This window comes from Myiozetetes cayanensis, unplaced genomic scaffold, assembly GCF_022539395.1.
Source record: "Myiozetetes cayanensis isolate MyiCay16 unplaced genomic scaffold, myiCay2020 scf23, whole genome shotgun sequence".
Taxonomy (NCBI): domain Eukaryota; kingdom Metazoa; phylum Chordata; class Aves; order Passeriformes; family Tyrannidae; genus Myiozetetes; species Myiozetetes cayanensis.
In genome coordinates, this window is record NW_026087445.1 from 5,353,008 (window position 1) to 5,369,262 (window position 16,255).

Here is a 16,255-nt window from a genome sequence, read left to right on the forward strand (position 1 = left end):
GCAGCTGCCCGTGCGAGCCGCCGATTGGCTCATCCGCACCGCCCTCCCGGCCAGTGACGGAGCGCTCCGCCGCCCGCCTTCCCTCCGACTGGCTGCGCCGCTCCCTGCGCCCGCCCCCCGCTGGGCCGCGGTGCCGGCAGCCGATTGGCTGCGGCGCTGCCCGGGCCGGGGGTTTAATTGGGCGGCGCTGGGCTGGCCGGCGCCTCCCCTGCCGCGCGCCGCCATTGGCCCGCCGCTCCGCGCGCCCCCGCCCATTGGCCGCACCGCCCCTCGAGCGCGCCGCGATTGGCCGCGGCGGCCCGGCCCGGTATCCGGGTAAGATGGCCGCAGTCGGCGAGTGCTCGCTGCCCGCGCCGTGGCGGCCGGTCTCCCTCACTCACGTCGAGTACCCCGCAGGTAACGCTCCGTTTCGCCCTCGCCGGGCCCCCGCGCCGCGCCGCCGGCCCGCGGCGGGGCCCCTCCCGCCGCCCCGCGGCGCCGCCGAGGGCCGGGCTGGCGGCTGCCAAATAGTGAGCCATTGAGCGGCGGCGCCGGGGCGGAGGGGCGCGCGTGCGCGCTCGGGGGGCGGCGGGGCGCGCTGCCAGATCGTGAGCCGCGGCGGGAGCGGCGGGGCGCATGCGCGCTGGGGGGCGCCGGGCTGGGGTCTGAGGGGAGGGGGGACGGGGAAGGGAGCGGGGAGGGGGCGGCTCCGTCCCGGCCCTCCAGGGCCGCCCTACCCGCTCCGCACCGCCTCCCCGCGCCCCCTGCAGCCCCCCGGCCTCGGGGGGAGGGTCCCGCCTTGTCGTGCCGCTCCCCTCAGCGGCGCGGTGCTGTCGGTGTCACCTCCCCGCCTCCCGTGCTGGGGGTCCGGCGCGCTGTGGCACAGGGACAGCGGGTTCCAGCCAGCCTCGTGGCACCCCAGGGTGCGGGGCTGTGGCGGGGTGGTCCTTGTCCCCCGGGTGGGTTCGGCTGCCAGTGGGGCTGGGGGCTGTGAGGGGAGTGGGGGTGGCACGTTGTCACTGTCCCCACGGTGGGCTTGGCTGCCAGGTGGGTCTGGTGGCAGTGACGAGGTCTGAGGTGGGCTCCGATGCCAGGTGGGCTTGGTGGCTTTTCTGGGAGCACTTCAGGCAGGCAGAGCTGAGGAGGGCAGGGTGTGCTGTAGCTCAGCTCGTGGCAAGGTGGGTTTGGGTCCAGGTGGGTGCTCGAGTGCAGGATGGGCTGTTCCAGCTGGGCTAGGTGTGATCCATAAAGGTCCTGTGCCCCTGGATCCCCGTGGTGCTGCACATCAGAGCAGCCTGACCCAGGCTGTGGTGGGATGAGTCCCTGTCACTGTGCAGGAGGAACCAGGCTGTGTTCAGAGAGCAGCAGTGTAAGTGGTGTCTCATCAGTAACTGTGGTCCTTTGGAGCTCCTCTTCAGGTGCTTTGTGCTCTGCTGGTTTTAGGTGCTTGTAGATAATAAAAAAATGAAGTGTCAGAGTGTTAGCACTGAGTGTCTGCTCAAAATCCCGATTTGGTGTTAACACCAGTACTTGTCAGTATTTCCAGATCTCCCAGTGAGTCCCCCCTAACTTGCACTGTGTTGCTGTATGTCCCGTTTTGACAGCTGCATTTTAAGTTCCTGATGAAAGCTCCTCTCAGTAGTGCAGTTCCTAAAGGCTTCTAAAATTCTCAGGGATCTTCTGTGTTGAAAGTGCCCATTTAGCCAGGAGACTTGAAATGTCACAACACTGAAAAGATCTGGCACTGGAGATACATTATTTCTTGGCCCTCCCTCTCATGGCTGTTTTGTGGTTTTCTGAGGTACTTTATGTGAAGTACTGGCATTTCCTTTTCTGTCTTGCACTTTCTTTCCCCCGTACACACTTCTGCCATCCCCCTTCTCAAATATGTTAATTTTACAGTTTGGGGGAGATGGGGAATAATCTTCCCACTAGGACTGATATATTCATCTCTGTATCTCACCTCCTTATCTGAACCTGGCAGAATACACAGAGCGCGTCCTGTGCTCCATTTGTTGGGTTGGTTTGGGAAATGAAGGTGGTGGAAGTTGTTGCTCAAGGCTTATCTGTCAGATCTTGAGCAATGTGACATAACTGGATTATTTTCTCTCTGCACTGAGTGTCTCTTAGACAGGCAAAGGGAGGAGGTGATTGTGTGGAGGGGTAAATCAGCACTGAGATGAGGGTTATGTGTGGATGAGGATGGACACTGTGACAGGGCTGGATTTATGTTCAGCTGCTGTCAAACAGCACCCCCAGGTCCTTTTCCAGCTTTCCAGCCACTCTGCCCCCAACCTGGAGCGTTCCATGGGGTTTTTGTGATGCAGGTGCAGGACCCAGCACTTGGCCTTGTTAAGGCTCAGCCCCTGGATCCAGCCTGTCCAGATCCCTCTGCAGAGCCTTCCTGCCCTGCAGCAGATCAGCATTCCTGCCCGACTTGGTGTCATGTGTGAGCTGCCTGAACGTGCTCTCCATCCCTTCGTCCAGATTATTAATAAAGATATTAAACACAACCTACCCCAATGCTGAGCCCTGGGGAACACCCCTGGTTTTCGGGGTGTTGCTGGATTTATCTCCATTCCCCACCACTCTGGGCCCAGCCATCAGCCAGTTTTTTGCCCACTGAACAGTGAACCATCCAAGCCATGGATGTTCTGCAGGAGAATGCTGTGGAAGACGGTGTCAAAGGCTTTACTAAAGTCCAGGTAGACAACATTTTGGTCTGAAAAAAATGACTTGCAGTAAGATGGTAGGTCTGATGCTTTTACCTGGATTTGGGGAAAGTGCTCTGACTTTATTTAGAAAGCTGCTTACATTCTGCCTGTGTACAGCTTAAGTCCAGGTCCATAAAGCTTCTAGATAATGTATATTTATAAAATAATGATGTTGGCAGCGTGCTCAGCGCTGTGGAGTTAATGTGGCCTCGTGCTGCTGAGAGGGTCAGAACGAGAAATAGATCCTGCTTTTACCACCATAAATTATTAAGCTGTCTTGGCATGTCATGCACTGCTGTGGGGCAAAACGCTCTGGCTCTTGGCTGATCCTGAGGCTGCTGAGCCTCTGTGGCAACCAGCTCTTAAAATCTCAGGTCTTCAAAGACTTCCAGCACAGAACTGCTGCCACCCCGGCTTTCATCTGCCACGAGTGACGGTCCCGCTCGCTGGGAGCAGCTGAAAAGCTGTCACTGCTGATTTGTGCCTGCCACACAAAGCCTGGTTTTGGGCTTCTCCTTGTAAATGTGAAGGGGAGAGGTGTCTCCAGAAGGGTGCTGATCCTCCCTGTCCTGATCAGTAGTGATACACCAAACCCATCCTTACTGCACAGCTCTCCAGGGCTTTCTGTGATGCCCACTTAGAGCCCAATAAATGAGAAACAGCAGATGAACGCTGTGGCAATCAACTGCAGACTGGTCTGAGGAACGGGGTCTTGGAGACCTGGAATACTGCCCTTAGGGAATGTCAGGATCAGACACAGGGAGAAGAAACCAGCCATGGCAGTGCTGCTTGAGTGTGCTAAAGCATGCTGCTGCAGAGGACAGCCTGCAAAAATGGCATCCTGGGACTGCTCTCTGAATTTTTTGATCCTGGAGCTTTTCTTATCAGCAGCTGTACTTTGGTGAGACCAAGGAATGATCTGGCAGGGCTGGGTTGCTGGCAGGTAGGCAGGAACAATCGTTCTTCTGCATGTCCTTCCAGTAATGAGCTGCTGATTGCATCAGGACTGTTAAGTCCTTTGATGGATGTATAAAAGCTGTATGTCTAATTGCTCTTTGAATCCATTTCTGCTTTGGATCTCACAGTATCTTTGGCACTGAGCTTTGCAGCGTAATGTGGTTGTTGTTTCTTTTCTAAGTCCACTTCTGAGTAATTCCATCAAACACTCTCTTTCTCATGTGCAGTGAGAGGTAACAATTGTTTGCTGTTCATTTCTCCATATAATTCATGACTTTATGGAACTGTTGTATCCTCTGCTTTCCTTTTCCAGCTGAAAATCTGAGTTATTTGATGTTTTCTGAACGGCTGCTGTCACATATTTATCTTTGTCCTCTTTCAATTTGCCTTTCCTGTGTCTACTCTCCCTTTTTAGCTGTGACACCAGAATTGCATAATAAATTTTTGTAGTGCCGTACCAGTAACTTCTGTTCTGCTCTTAAAAATGTTCTTCTTGCCTTTTTCACTGCTGCAGAGCACTGGATGCCACTCTGAAGGTATTGGCTCACGCTGAGTCTGAGGGGTTTTGTTTGATAACTGAACTAAATCCTGTCATGTCGTGTATAATTAGGGTTGTTTTTTCCCATATTCGTTGCTTTGCATGGGATGATTTTGTGCTGCAGGCTTAAAACTCATCTTCAGGAACTTCCTGTCTGTAGGGTGAGTTTCACTGGAGAAACATTGAGTTCCTGGTTTGTTTGGGGTTTTTATTATTATTATTTGGAGAAAAGGAAAAAAAAACTTCCTCTCTTCAGCGCAGCCAGGATTCGTAAAGCTCTGGGACTTTCTGGACCTCCTCTCACTGGACAAGTTCTTCAAGGAGACAAACCTGGCCAGACCTTTTCTCTGCAGAATGACAGGGAATCTTCCCATTTTCCCAGTTGCTCAGGTCATTTCCTACAGCCAGGCAGAGCTGGAGGGGCAGGTGTGCAGGATGGACCCGTGGGTGATTCCAAAGGTGCTGGTGCTGTGTGTGTACCTTGGCTCAGCAATTGGTGTTGCTGTTCGGTGTCAGCACGTGCTGTTTCCTATGGGAATGTTTGTTCTGATAACCCTCCTGTGATTCTGAGCAGGGTGAGAGCTCACAAGTCAGGGCTCATTCCATACCTGAGCAGCATCTGCTGGAAGCAGCAGATCCCACTCTTGTTTGGCTGCTTTAATGCAGAGGTTGACGTTTAATCTCCCTGCAGAAGTTATGCCTGATTCCTGCCTTTATGCCATCATTTAAAGCCTCCTGAAGTCAGATCTTTTCCCTGTCCCACATGTGCAAGCTGAGGAAGTGGCTCTCTTGGATCATGAATATTTAGGGACGTAAATGCCCATGACACACATACAGTGTGTGTTGTCTGTGCCACTTGCACACACGGGCTTGGCCAAGAACACACCACCAGCAGCAGGGCCACAAATAGATGCTTCAATAGGAAGTGGTGGTGGTGGTAAAGCTCAATCTTGTGGTAGGATGTGGTTTGGGGGCTGTTGATTCACATTTTTGCATCCTATGCAGGTTAAGCTGATGTGGTGGAGCTCGGATATTTCCACCGAAAGAATGCTGGGTAAAATGTTGAATTGGAGCAGAAGTAGATGCTGAATGAAGGCTGAAAAAAATAGCCTTGTGTGTCTGAGCTATCTATAGTGCTGCACGTACTTATCTCCTGGCTGCCCAAAAATGAGCTATTGCCTTCTGTATTTTTGCTTTTGGAGCTCCAGAGGATGTCCAGGGAAGGCTGGACTTTAAAAAAAAAGCAGAATTTAAAACTAAACAAACCCCAAGGTATACATTAAATAGATTCTCCTTTTGCATTTTTGCAGAGGTTTTGTCTCTGTTCTTACCGGTTGGAGGAATTGCTTTAAAATTCCCAAGCTTAGTAAAATAAGGGAAAAATTAGTTTTTATAAAAAAGGAGGGGGATGATGCTTGCTAGATCTGACTGGACTTCAAACCGTGGCTCTCCTGCACGTCTCCTTTCCCTGGGAATAAGTCTGGGAGCGCACTGGAGCGTGAGAGGAGATGGGAGTGACATCAGTAATCAGGCTGGGAGGCCCCCGGAGCTCTGTGCGGTGATCAGCGCTGGCCTTGCTCTCAGAGCTCGCTCTGCCTCCTTCACTGGGGATTTCCACTCCTTTCGGAGCTGCTTTAGTTAGGGCAGCTCTGCCTGGAGCTGCTGCTCCAGCGAGGCATTCACGGGCTCCTGGTGTAGCTCCTTCAGATAGGGCTCAGCTATTTATCTGCCTCCTTCCCGAGAAAAAGGGGCTTCGGGATGTGCCTGTTTAATTGCTGTTAGCTACAGTAACGTCGAGTATGATTAATGCTGTCTGTTCTGCTCTAAATGGACAGCTGAAATGTTTGAGGAGCTTTTGTGTTAAGGGTTGATAAAGGACTTGGTGCCTGCAGGCAGCATCTGGGAGTGATGGTTTCTGGTTCTCCACTCTGGGACTTTTTGGATCTCTTCTCACGCGCTGGACAGATTTAAGGAGAGAAACCTGGCCAAACCTTTTCCCTGCAGAAGGACAGGAAAGCTTCCCCTTTTCCCAGTTGTCCTGGGTGTTTGCAGGCAGAGTTGGAGAGGCAGGTGTGCAGAATCCATGGGGGTTGTGTGCCTGTGAAGTCTGGGTGGTTTGATTTATTGGGAATGTTATGTGACATAACAGAGGATCTTGAATTTGGGACTGCTGATCCTATTTAAATTAAAAGACTACTTGCTTAAGTATTCCTCCACCATCTGCACAAGAAATAGAACCCCCCAGAAGATAAATTACCTGGTTTGGTTTCTACTTGACAAAATTATGGCTTCTAGTCTGGAAGTGCTGAGTCTTTACGTACTGTGGGTTAACAGAGTGAATGATCTGAAACACGGTGATTCCTTGATGATGAGCTCTCTTCAGCTGGTAATGCTGGAAGTGAGACTATTGGAAAGTATTCCTGAGGCTTCCAGGGTAGTTTGATTGTCTGGTGCTTTGTCTCATGAATTCCTTGAAGACAGGATTCATTTTGTTGAGAGTTTCTGATTTATGTAAAACCATAAGGGGCTTGATTTTCAACTGCCAGGTAACTGATCCTGTCACTGACATCCTCTTTGTGTTGCCACAATCCGTTGCTGTTCTGCTTTGGGAGCATTTGGAACCCACCTGATGTGAGGCAGACCTGCCATATGGTGCAGGGAAAGTTTCAAATTCAGAGCCTTCCGGTGCTTTTCAGGTTAAAAACCAAAATAGAACCTCACTTCAGTGAAAGCCCAGTATGCTTGGGGATTTTGTCCTCCAAATCTTCCTAATTTCACTGGTGCAGGCTGAAACTCCTGCTGGTAATCCTTGCTGATGCTGTTGCTGGTTCCCAAATCTAACCTCTAGTCTGGGATTCCAGAGGCTTCCGTGCACTGTACCTGGTGTAACCACAGCTATGTGGCAATACCATCAGCAGCATGAACTTTGTTGTAGCAGGGCAATAACTTCTTTATCGGTCCCAGCACTCAGAGACTGAGGTTAAAGTCCTTTTTGCCAAGTGCTGCTTTAAAATGTGGGTGCGTGGGCTGGGGAGACTCAGGATCTTGCAGTGGAATTGATCTAGGAATGAGTCCAATGCTCAGCCTTGCAGAGGCATCCTGTTTCCTTTAGAGAGGAGAGAGGAAGGATGAGTTTGTGTGGGGGCTGATCCTTTTGTGTTTAGTGAGGGGATGGAGAGGATTTGGTCTCAGCACCAATGCACAAAGTACCCGTGTCTGCAGTTGCTCACTGGGTTCATGCGGTGGGTTTGTGGTGACTTCTGTCTTTAAAGATTCTCAGGTAGACAATTTTCACTCTTCTGATATGAATTGCTGATCTTGGAGCAAAATTACTCTCTTTTTGTGTTTCCCTGGAATTTATGCTGCCATCTTCTCTCAAAATGCTTCTGTGCGTGTGTCCCTTTTCTGGGAAGAGAGGCAAGAGAAAGATGGATCTAAACACGCAGCTGCTCTTTGCTGTTGCTGCCCGCTTCTGTGTCTGGGATCGTTCAGGATAAAGCTTTTGAGGGATCTTATGACCTCTTGTGAGGTCCCACTGCTGCTCCCTGACTCCCTGGGGGACAACTAGACCATTAGTTATTTGGTTTGGAGGCTCAAAGCCCCTTTTATGTGATAGAAGTGGGCTACTGGTTAAAAAGGCAGAGTCTCCTTTATTTCCCTGTTATCTCCTGCTATGTTTAGCTATTTATTTCCTGCCCATTTTGCTAATGCTAGTGTTCATGCAGACACATGGTGAGACAGATTAGGAAGCTGATCCAGCTGAAAACTAACCCATTTTAGTCAGGGAGTGGGAAAGGATTTGTTTGGGGAGTGTTTGCTGGTAATTGCTGGCATAGGGAGGCAAAATGAATGAGGGGGAGGGAAAGATGCTGCCTCTTTTGCAGCAGCCAGTGCTTATGTTGGATTAAAGTGACTCTGGGCCCACACCCGTGGTCATTGTTGTAAATTGGGTGCTGAAGGATGCCAGGCTCCTCTCATCCCTGGTTTTGAGCCTGCATGTGATCACTGCTGCCTCCTTGCCTTGGCTCCTCTGGGTCACTCTGCAGCCCAGGTTGGTCCCTCTGCTCCGGTGATCCAGGGCTCCAGCTGAGCCATGCTCTGATGGCAGGCAAGTTACCTGTGAAGTTCAAACTGATCTGTGTCTCTTGTTTGTTTCCCCAGGTGATTTCTCTGGTCAGCTTTTAGCTTATTTGAGTCTTGGCCCAATATTCATTATTGTTGGCTTTGTAACACTCATCATATTCAAGAGAGAGCTTCACACGGTGAGTCCTTCCCTCCCTTCCCAGCCTCTCCTTCTGACTAAAGCCTTTTCCTTTGTCACCTGGTGCTCCTATGTTCACACTTGTTTTTCTCTCTTTAAAGTGCAAGCTTAGGTAAAGCATCTTCCTGTCACAGAACAGCAGGAGACACTTAGCACCAGTCCCAGGTTAAAAGGCTGCTCAGCCTCTGCTGATTTCTCTGTTGCTCTTTGGTGTGTTTTGTACATGATCTGTCCAAAACCATCGAGGGAGATGTCTGAGGAAGTAAAGAATGCTGTTGCAGAGTGGGAACGCTCCCAAGGTCCAGTAGGATCATAGCACTTAGTAGGTTCCTGCAAGCTGGGCAGCATGTGCAGGAAATGGTGTGTGTAACTCAGGAGGATGTACTTTCTTAGAACCACTGAGATGGAAAAGGGGATACAAAATAAAACCTACAGATTCCCAAGGGAGTGGATCTGTCTTTAAGGGCTGCTTCCCAACTGTGAATTAAATACCAGGGACAGAAGAAGCTTTTTTCTGTCCAAATTCTTGTAACACATAATGCTTTCCGTCTGCTTGGAAAGGTAGTTGGGAATCAGTGTCCTGGATAAATTCTGTATAAACCTCTTGTAACATTTACCCTCAAGTAAACAGATAAAATTGGGGCCACTGAAAGGGTTTTGACAGCAGATTTCTAATACAGGGCCACGGTGTCATGGGAACCAGTGGCTTGAGGGACCTGGGAATGAGCCTTCTAACTGGGAAAGGCAGCTGTTAAGTTTTGGCAACCCAAAGGTTTCTTGTTGACCCAAAAGACAGAATGAGCCAGAGCAACTCTTGCACAGATTTATGGGTTTATACAGGGACTTGGTAGGTGTGGGTAAGGAGACAGCTGTGGAGGTTGATTCCCAGTTCTTCATGTGGGAAGTCACCCCCACTGGGCTGGAGAGAGACACTGCCTGACCTGGGGCTCAGGATATGGAGTGAAAAATTCCTTCATCCTCTGGAATGGGACTGAGTGTTAAGGAGGCAGAGTGTCATCACCAGCTGGGAATCTGATCACAGCAGCAGGACTAATTTAGGGAAGGTGTACAGGCTTTGGAATTAAAGAGTAAAAATAAATGCTGCCAGTCTGGCTTAGCTCAGAATGTGGATCCATTCTGAACTGAAGACAGCAACTTCAAGATGAAAATAAGCACAGAGGGGAAAAGACAGAAAGCCTAAAAAGTCACCTTTATTTTAAGCTATTTACCCAAATAACAGTGTCTGCACTCCCCCTGTTGGTCATCGGGAAAAGCCAATCCCCAAAAACCTGCCCTGTTCAAAAAATGCCACTTTCTGCACTTGCTGGTGGAAGTGTCCTGGCAGAACTGCCATACAGTGTCATTTGTGTCTCATTCTGTGCATCATCTGCTGAAAAGCTGAATATACCCAGAGTGTTGCCAAATATACAAAGTGAGCTGAAAAATAAATGCTTTCTTTCCTCAGGCAGTGAATTTGGAAGCTGTTTTAACTCTAGTAGTCGAAAAAGAAAATTAGACACATAATGTTTGGGGTTTTGTCCACAGAGAGAGCCTGGTGAGTAGAAGGGTCTTTTAGAGGGGGTGACACAGCTGTCTTGCCTTCACAGATCTCGTTCTTGGGAGGGCTGGCATTCAACGAGGGAGTGAACTGGTTAATAAAAAATGTAATCCGGGAGCCTCGGCCGTGTGAAGGTAGGGAATGGACGATGGGTGTGGTGGTGTCAGTGGAGTTCTGAGTGGAGTGCTGGCTGTGAGGGGTTGGGGGGTATTTTCCCCTTTGCCTCCTGTTGGTTTTGGCAGGGATGTGTCCTGTCAACTGTGTGCACATATTCCAGCAGAGTGTTCTGGCTTCACATCTGGAGTGTTCCAGCTGCTGGGTACGGAGTCGGCCTTGACCATACTCTTTCTTCTTCTCTTCCCAGAAGCCCATTCAACAGTGACCACAAAATATGGGATGCCGTCCAGCCACTCCCAATTCATGTGGTTTTTCTCTGTCTATTCCTTTCTGTTCCTTTATTTAAGGTAAAAATTCCATGTCAGGTTTTGGCTGTTGATATGTTGAAACACCTGAAACACGTGTCTGCCTTGCTGGGTGCCACTTGAGTGGGATAAAGGAATTAAATCTGAGGCCCTACACAATTTACTGTGGCCTGGCTGGATGGAGCATGTCTGTCTCCATCTGAATGTAAGGCTGGAGTTACCAAGGCTGAAAATGAGGGTGTGGGTGGGCCTCCTTTTACCTCTTGGGGTACAGCTCTCCCAGTTTTCTTTTTCTAAGCTGTGATGGTCCCCCAGTGTGAGGGAAGAGAGGGAGAATAGGGAGGAGGAAAGAAGAGCTGCTTTCTCATGTGTCTGCTCAGTTTGTCAGTGGGCTTATCTGCAATCTTTCAGGTAATACCTGTTGCCCACTTGCATGACCTTTTCAGTTCACCTGCCTTACCAAGGGTTTACATGCTGGGCTGTGCTTCCCTGAGGTTGCTGCTGGGCCATGGCTCTGCCTTGTGGCTCCACGAGTGGAGGAGGGCAAAACTCACAGTCCCTCCTGGCTCTGTGGGTGATGGAGGGACTCTGATGTCTCGGCTCCCTGTTGCATATGCTCAGCATGTGCCTCTCACAGCAGCTGCAGTAACTGTGAGCGTTCTGCCGTCCATCACAGCAATCCCTGTTGACAGTGGCAGAGACACACGAGTGGCTTTCCGGCTGCTCGGTAACTGCTGCCGTGGGAGAGGTTGCTGCTGGGATGGGGTCAAGCTGCCCATGGCCCCACTGGAGTAGGGCTTTCCTAGGGTTCCCCAGGGAGTGAGGACAGAGGTAAGGCCTGCTCAGCTCCCTGCCCTGTGCTAATGGCTCTCCATCTCTTTCAGAATGCACCAAACAAACAATGCGAGGTTTCTGGATTTACTATGGCGACATGTGCTGTCCATCTGCCTCGTCACAGTGGCTTTGCTAGTCTCATATAGTAGGTATGGAGCAACTGTTTGTCTTATGCTCTCATACAGTCCCGTGGCCCCGTCACAACCCCATCATTCCTTATCCTGCTTTTCCGACCTGATTCCCAACTGCGCTGTACAAGTCGGAGCTTTGTGGAAGTGGCCGTGTTGCCACGAGACCCTCCCAATGAGCAAAGGTGCTGCATGTGTGGTGCTTCACAGAAGCATTTATAAAACCCCAAATCAGCTTGAGCTTGTACCAGTTCCCTGTGGGCTCCATTCCCATGCTCCAGCCTCGCTGCCTCGCCCTCTTTCCAGCACTAATCATGGAATTGTTGCCCCATGCCTTGGCACAGCAGCACATGGATTGCTACAGTTGATCAATCTGATTGTTTTGCTTGAGCATTAGCTAATCAAAACATTTGTAGCTGTTTGGCTTGCAAGGTTTGTATTAAGATGAATAAAGAAAACAAAACTTTGATCATGGTTTTTTCCCCCTTTGGTGGATTTAAAAAAACAATTACGTGCACACACACACACAAATATCAAGTGAGCTCCAGTGACTGGAAAACAGACAAATTCAAGCTAGAAATAGGGCCGTGTTTTTCACAGGAAAGTAATTACCTGTTGGCAGAGCTGCTTCCTTATTACTGATTATTTTAAATTCATAACAGGTATGTAGTCTAATTTAAAAAAGAAAAAAAGAGGAAATCAAATGGCCTGTGCTAGGCAGAGGGTCAGATAAGATGATCATAATGGCTTTATGATATATGGGTGAAAAGAATTTTGAATGTAGCTCCTGCACACAGATAACAGTGCAGCTTTCTGAATGGCTGTAAGCAGGGAAGAGTTTTTCCTATTTTATTTCCCCCCACTATTCTTGCCAGCTTTTTTATTGAAAAAAGATACCTCTTTTAACATCTGCAGGGTAACTCACAGCATCTGCAGGTCCAGTGGAATCTCAGCTCTCGAGTCTTGCCTCCTCTTGTTTCAAAGCCTGTCTGGTGACTCTTCTCTTCCACTGCAGGGTTTATTTGCTTTACCACACCTGGAGCCAAGTCCTATATGGAGGTGTGGCAGGAAGCATCATGGCCATAGCCTGGTTTGCCTTCACACAAGAGATCCTAACTCCTCTCTTCCCGAGGATAGCTGCGTGGTAAGGCTCTTTATTCTGTGCAGGCTTGTTACAGATGTTAGCAATGAGAATTCCTGGGCTCTGTCCCAGTTTTGCATACTGACTGTTGTGTAACCTGCTTGTTCCTCCATGTTTTCTTGTGCATGCTTATACAGAGGATCGTATGTCCTCGATTTAAGGGTGGGGAAGAGAGGCAATTCAATCAGCTGCTACGTTTGTAAAGCCCTGCTAAAGCTGAGAGGTGTGGCAGACTGCTGGAGGAGCTTTGCAAGCAGAACAGACCTTTCTTAATGAATGTCTAATGACCTAGTAAAATTGCAAAGCCATTTACGTGCAGTATAGTCTGGAAATACTGTATAAGGAAAGAAAAGAGTTTTTTGATCAAATGTAACGAAGAATCCTTTTCCCAGCCTGAAGTGATGGGACAGTACTGTTAAATCTGGAGCATATTTTGTGCCTTTTTGTTTTGGGTTTTTTTGTTAAAATCACAGTGGAGAAAGTCTTAATTATTTCCCCCTTTCCCCCACCTTGTCTGCTTTCAGGCCAATTTCAGAGTTCTTTTTAATCCGAGACACCAGCCTCATTCCCAACATCCTGTGGTTCGAGTACACAGTCACGAGAGCAGAAGCAAGGTGAGTTCTGCTGGGGGGGGAGGGTGTGGAGGAGCTGTTGCTGCTTTGACTCCTTGGATGGTCCCATCTCACCCGTCCCCCCGCGCTGCCGTTGCAGGAACAGACAGCGCAAGCTGGGAACGAAGCTCCAGTGACGCCGGAACGCGGGACCAGAGTTTTACCGGAGACAAGACAAGAGCAGAGACCTGGGAGCAGCAAAGGAGCCCTTAAACAGACGGACCAAAGGAACAGGCAGGGACCATACCCAAAAAACCTGAAAGCCTTTGCTCTGCTTTAGCAGCTAAGCTGGATGCTCCCTGATGCATGTGGGACCGTGCAGGAGTAGAAGCTCATTTCCAACACAGATGCACATTGCCGGTCGAATGTACCATCCTGTCTACGTCAGGGGAGGGGGGAGGAAATGCCTGGTGTCGTGTTCGGGGGAGGGAAAACCAAAAAATGAATCCTTTCTGTGACTTTTTTTTTTTTTTTTTCCGTTTCTGTTTTTCCAGCATGAAATATACACACTATTTATTTATTTTTTTAAATGGAACTATTGTTTTTGGGGTGGGTGAGGCGTTGATTGTGTGTTTGGGGGGTTTTTTGCCTTTTTTTTTCGGGGTTTTTCTTTTTTTTTTTTTTTTTGGAAGAAGATGACAAAACTAATCTCAAGTGGATCATGTTTAAGTAGGGCTTTTAACTCTTACAAAGTTCTTCGGAGGGAGGGGAACTAGGATGGGGTGACCTAGATGGAAGGGAGAGGAAGACTTTCCTTTCTGCAACCAGTTTGGGAGATCAAAATCAATTCCAACTGCACTTTGTACAGACAGAAAGACAGACTATAAAGATCTGATTTTTAACACTAGTGACAGTTCTGCAGGGAAGCCTGCACGGATACCAATTAAGGGGAGTGTGTGTGTAAAACAAAGGAAAAACACAAATATACTGACTCTTATTTTTTTTTCCACTGCTGCTCCTGTTGTGTAATTAGCGAGGGTGTCCTTCTCAGAATCTCTTCTAGGTGGCAAGATTATCGTACATATCTGACATTTATTCCATCTCTTCCTTTACACTCGTATTACCTCAGGGTTGCTGTGATCTGTACAGCTTTTTGTTGTACTGAGAGTGCTGAGGGCACTGGGAAGCCCATTGGTTACAAGCAGTGCTGTGCTCCAGCAAGAGTCAGCCCAAAGCCTTACAAAATTCAGTTGCTGCTCTCTGTCTTAAGCACTGGATTTTTAATTTTTTTTTTTCTGTTACAGCTTAAGGGAGGGATTTTTAGGAACAAACACAGTGACAACCGTAAATGAACAAAGCAAATGGCTAATAAGTAGCTCAGCTGCTCTCTGAATTACTCCTTGAAGAGTCCTGTTAGAATCCAGCCATGAACTCCAAGTAGGGAACTTGTGATGGCAGGAGCCTCTGCTAGGACCACAGGAGCTTGTTAGGGGGGAGGGTTCTGCAGTTGTAGCCTTGAATGCTGAATTCCTACAAGCAAGTTTTGCTTTCCATCCTTCTTCCATCCCGGTTCTCCGTGTGGCCAGTGGGCTCTCTGTGTCTCTGTGGGAGTGTGCCTGCCATCTCTGTGTGCTGGTGATGCCTCCGACCTCTGTGACCCATGAGTTCACCTGGCAAGGGCTAAAACTCCAAGTGCTTCAGGGCTGTGCATGGACACTTTCTGTATTTCTAGTATATAATGCAGCAGTTCGAGTGTAACTCCACAGAAGTATTTATTCAAAGCACAATTGACTTGAACTTCCACAGATAAAAGGACAGCTTCTCAACTGGCTCAAAGGTCATCGGTGTGCCTTCGATGCAGTCATGTGAGCAGAGGTAAAATGACTGTCACATCTCGGTCTTGCTGCCTGTTTTACTATCTCCACTTTAATCAGACTCCTGCATTATAAAGCTGCTTGAAGTGAGATGTTTGGTTTTTTCCTGTTCATCTTGGTTATTTTTTTATTATTTTTTTTTTTAAGTTTTCATCTGTGCCTGTTGCTATAGGAGTTTCTGTGTTCATGTGGAGTGGGAGGTGCTGTTGGACAACCAGAGTGTTAACTGCAGAAAGGGGCCTGATCCAGGAGATCAGGAATGAAAGCTGTTTAAATTTTGGTGTTTAAATACTTATGGGTAGCAAATTAACTGTTGTCAGTTGTCACAGCAAGTATAAATATTTTTTTTTTTTAAGAACTGTTTAGTATTTACATAACATGAGCAATCCTGTGACATCTGAAGGACCCGAGCACTGGATCTGCTTTGAAGGTGCATCATAATAAAGAGGCATCTTGCAGCTCTGACAAGGATCTGACTTAGACCAGCTCTGTTAGGATGAGACAGGACATCAGACAGGCCCTGTGACATGGTGGTACCATATGGTTCAGCCTGAAAACTGGTACTAATCACTTATGTCTTTCAAAACCATTTATTTTCTCTTTATATCTCTATTGTTAGTGAACTTACAAAGCCAGAATGGAGATCACAGCTCTCTTTCCCAAGGCCAGGGCTGAAAGAGAGGATTGTTTCAGGAGTGGCTTAGCACTTCCCCAGCCTCTCAAGCTGTTATGACAAACTGCTGGAAAAACTGTATCTGGAAGCACCTACTGAGAACCAGAGCACAGGGAAGAGGGTTCATCTCCTCGTGGAGAGCAGTGTAGTGTAAAAAGCTGTTCCACTTCATGTTGCCTTCAAACCCAACCTTCCTACAGTAATTCTTAGGAGTGAGGGAGAAGAAGAAGAGCTCTTTTAAGACATTGTAATAAACTCTCCTCTGTTCTGTGAGTTGTTTGTAATCTGCATCTTCTGCCTACTTTTGCTGTACCTTTTCAGAAATCTTTGCAATACTTGATACAGTAGAAATTCCTTAGTGGTTCCCTGGATTTTCTTAACTAAATGGTGCTGTGCAGGAAAAAGATTTGGGCTCTGCCTTATTATCCTACCCTTGTGTGAAGTCTCCTGCCACTAGTTTTCTGAAATGGAATATTTTCTTTGGAATATGTGGCTTTGCAAGCAGATGATGCTTTCTATTCCTCCCCTGTACTCCAGGGGGCTGGATACAGATAAGACAATAAAAAGGAAGGTGACAGAATGCTGTGGTTCACTGTTCTTGCTGTCCCCACACAAACATCCTCCC

General features: G+C 48.5%; 1 protein-coding gene across 3 annotated transcripts; it reads left to right on the plus strand.

Moving 5' to 3' along the window:
* Positions 1–277: 277 nt before the first annotated feature.
* On the plus strand, positions 278–16,210 carry DOLPP1 (dolichyldiphosphatase 1). Of its 3 annotated transcripts, XR_007629433.1 has the most exons (9): positions 278–396; positions 8,350–8,450; positions 10,057–10,141; positions 10,372–10,471; positions 11,314–11,412; positions 12,407–12,535; positions 13,057–13,146; positions 13,244–13,377; positions 14,890–16,210. XR_007629433.1 is itself a non-coding variant. In XM_050319881.1 (8 exons), exons 1-8 carry the CDS (start codon positions 321–323, stop codon positions 13,278–13,280), a joined length of 717 nt encoding a protein of 238 aa, XP_050175838.1. In that variant the 5' UTR covers positions 278–320; the 3' UTR covers positions 13,281–16,210. The 3 variants fall into 3 exon arrangements, 2 of the variants coding, with proteins under 2 accessions (XP_050175838.1, XP_050175839.1); XM_050319881.1 differs by having other exon boundaries at positions 13,244–16,210; XM_050319882.1 differs by lacking the exon at positions 278–396 and adding an exon at positions 3,948–4,186 and having other exon boundaries at positions 13,244–16,210.
* The last annotated feature ends 45 nt before the right edge of the window (positions 16,211–16,255 follow it).

What these genes read in the sequence shown, in the direction of transcription:
- DOLPP1 (XM_050319881.1), top strand. Translation starts at nt 321, where the DNA reads ATGGCCGCAGTCGGCGAGTGCTCGCTGCCCGCGCCGTGGCGGCCGGTC. An exon ending in TTCCCGAGGATAGCTGCGTG is followed by an intron (nt 12,536 to 13,056) that starts GTAAGGCTCTTT and finishes GTCTGCTTTCAG; the next exon opens with GCCAATTTCAGAGTTCTTTT. An exon ending in GTCACGAGAGCAGAAGCAAG is followed by an intron (nt 13,147 to 13,243) that starts GTGAGTTCTGCT and finishes CTGCCGTTGCAG; the next exon opens with GAACAGACAGCGCAAGCTGG.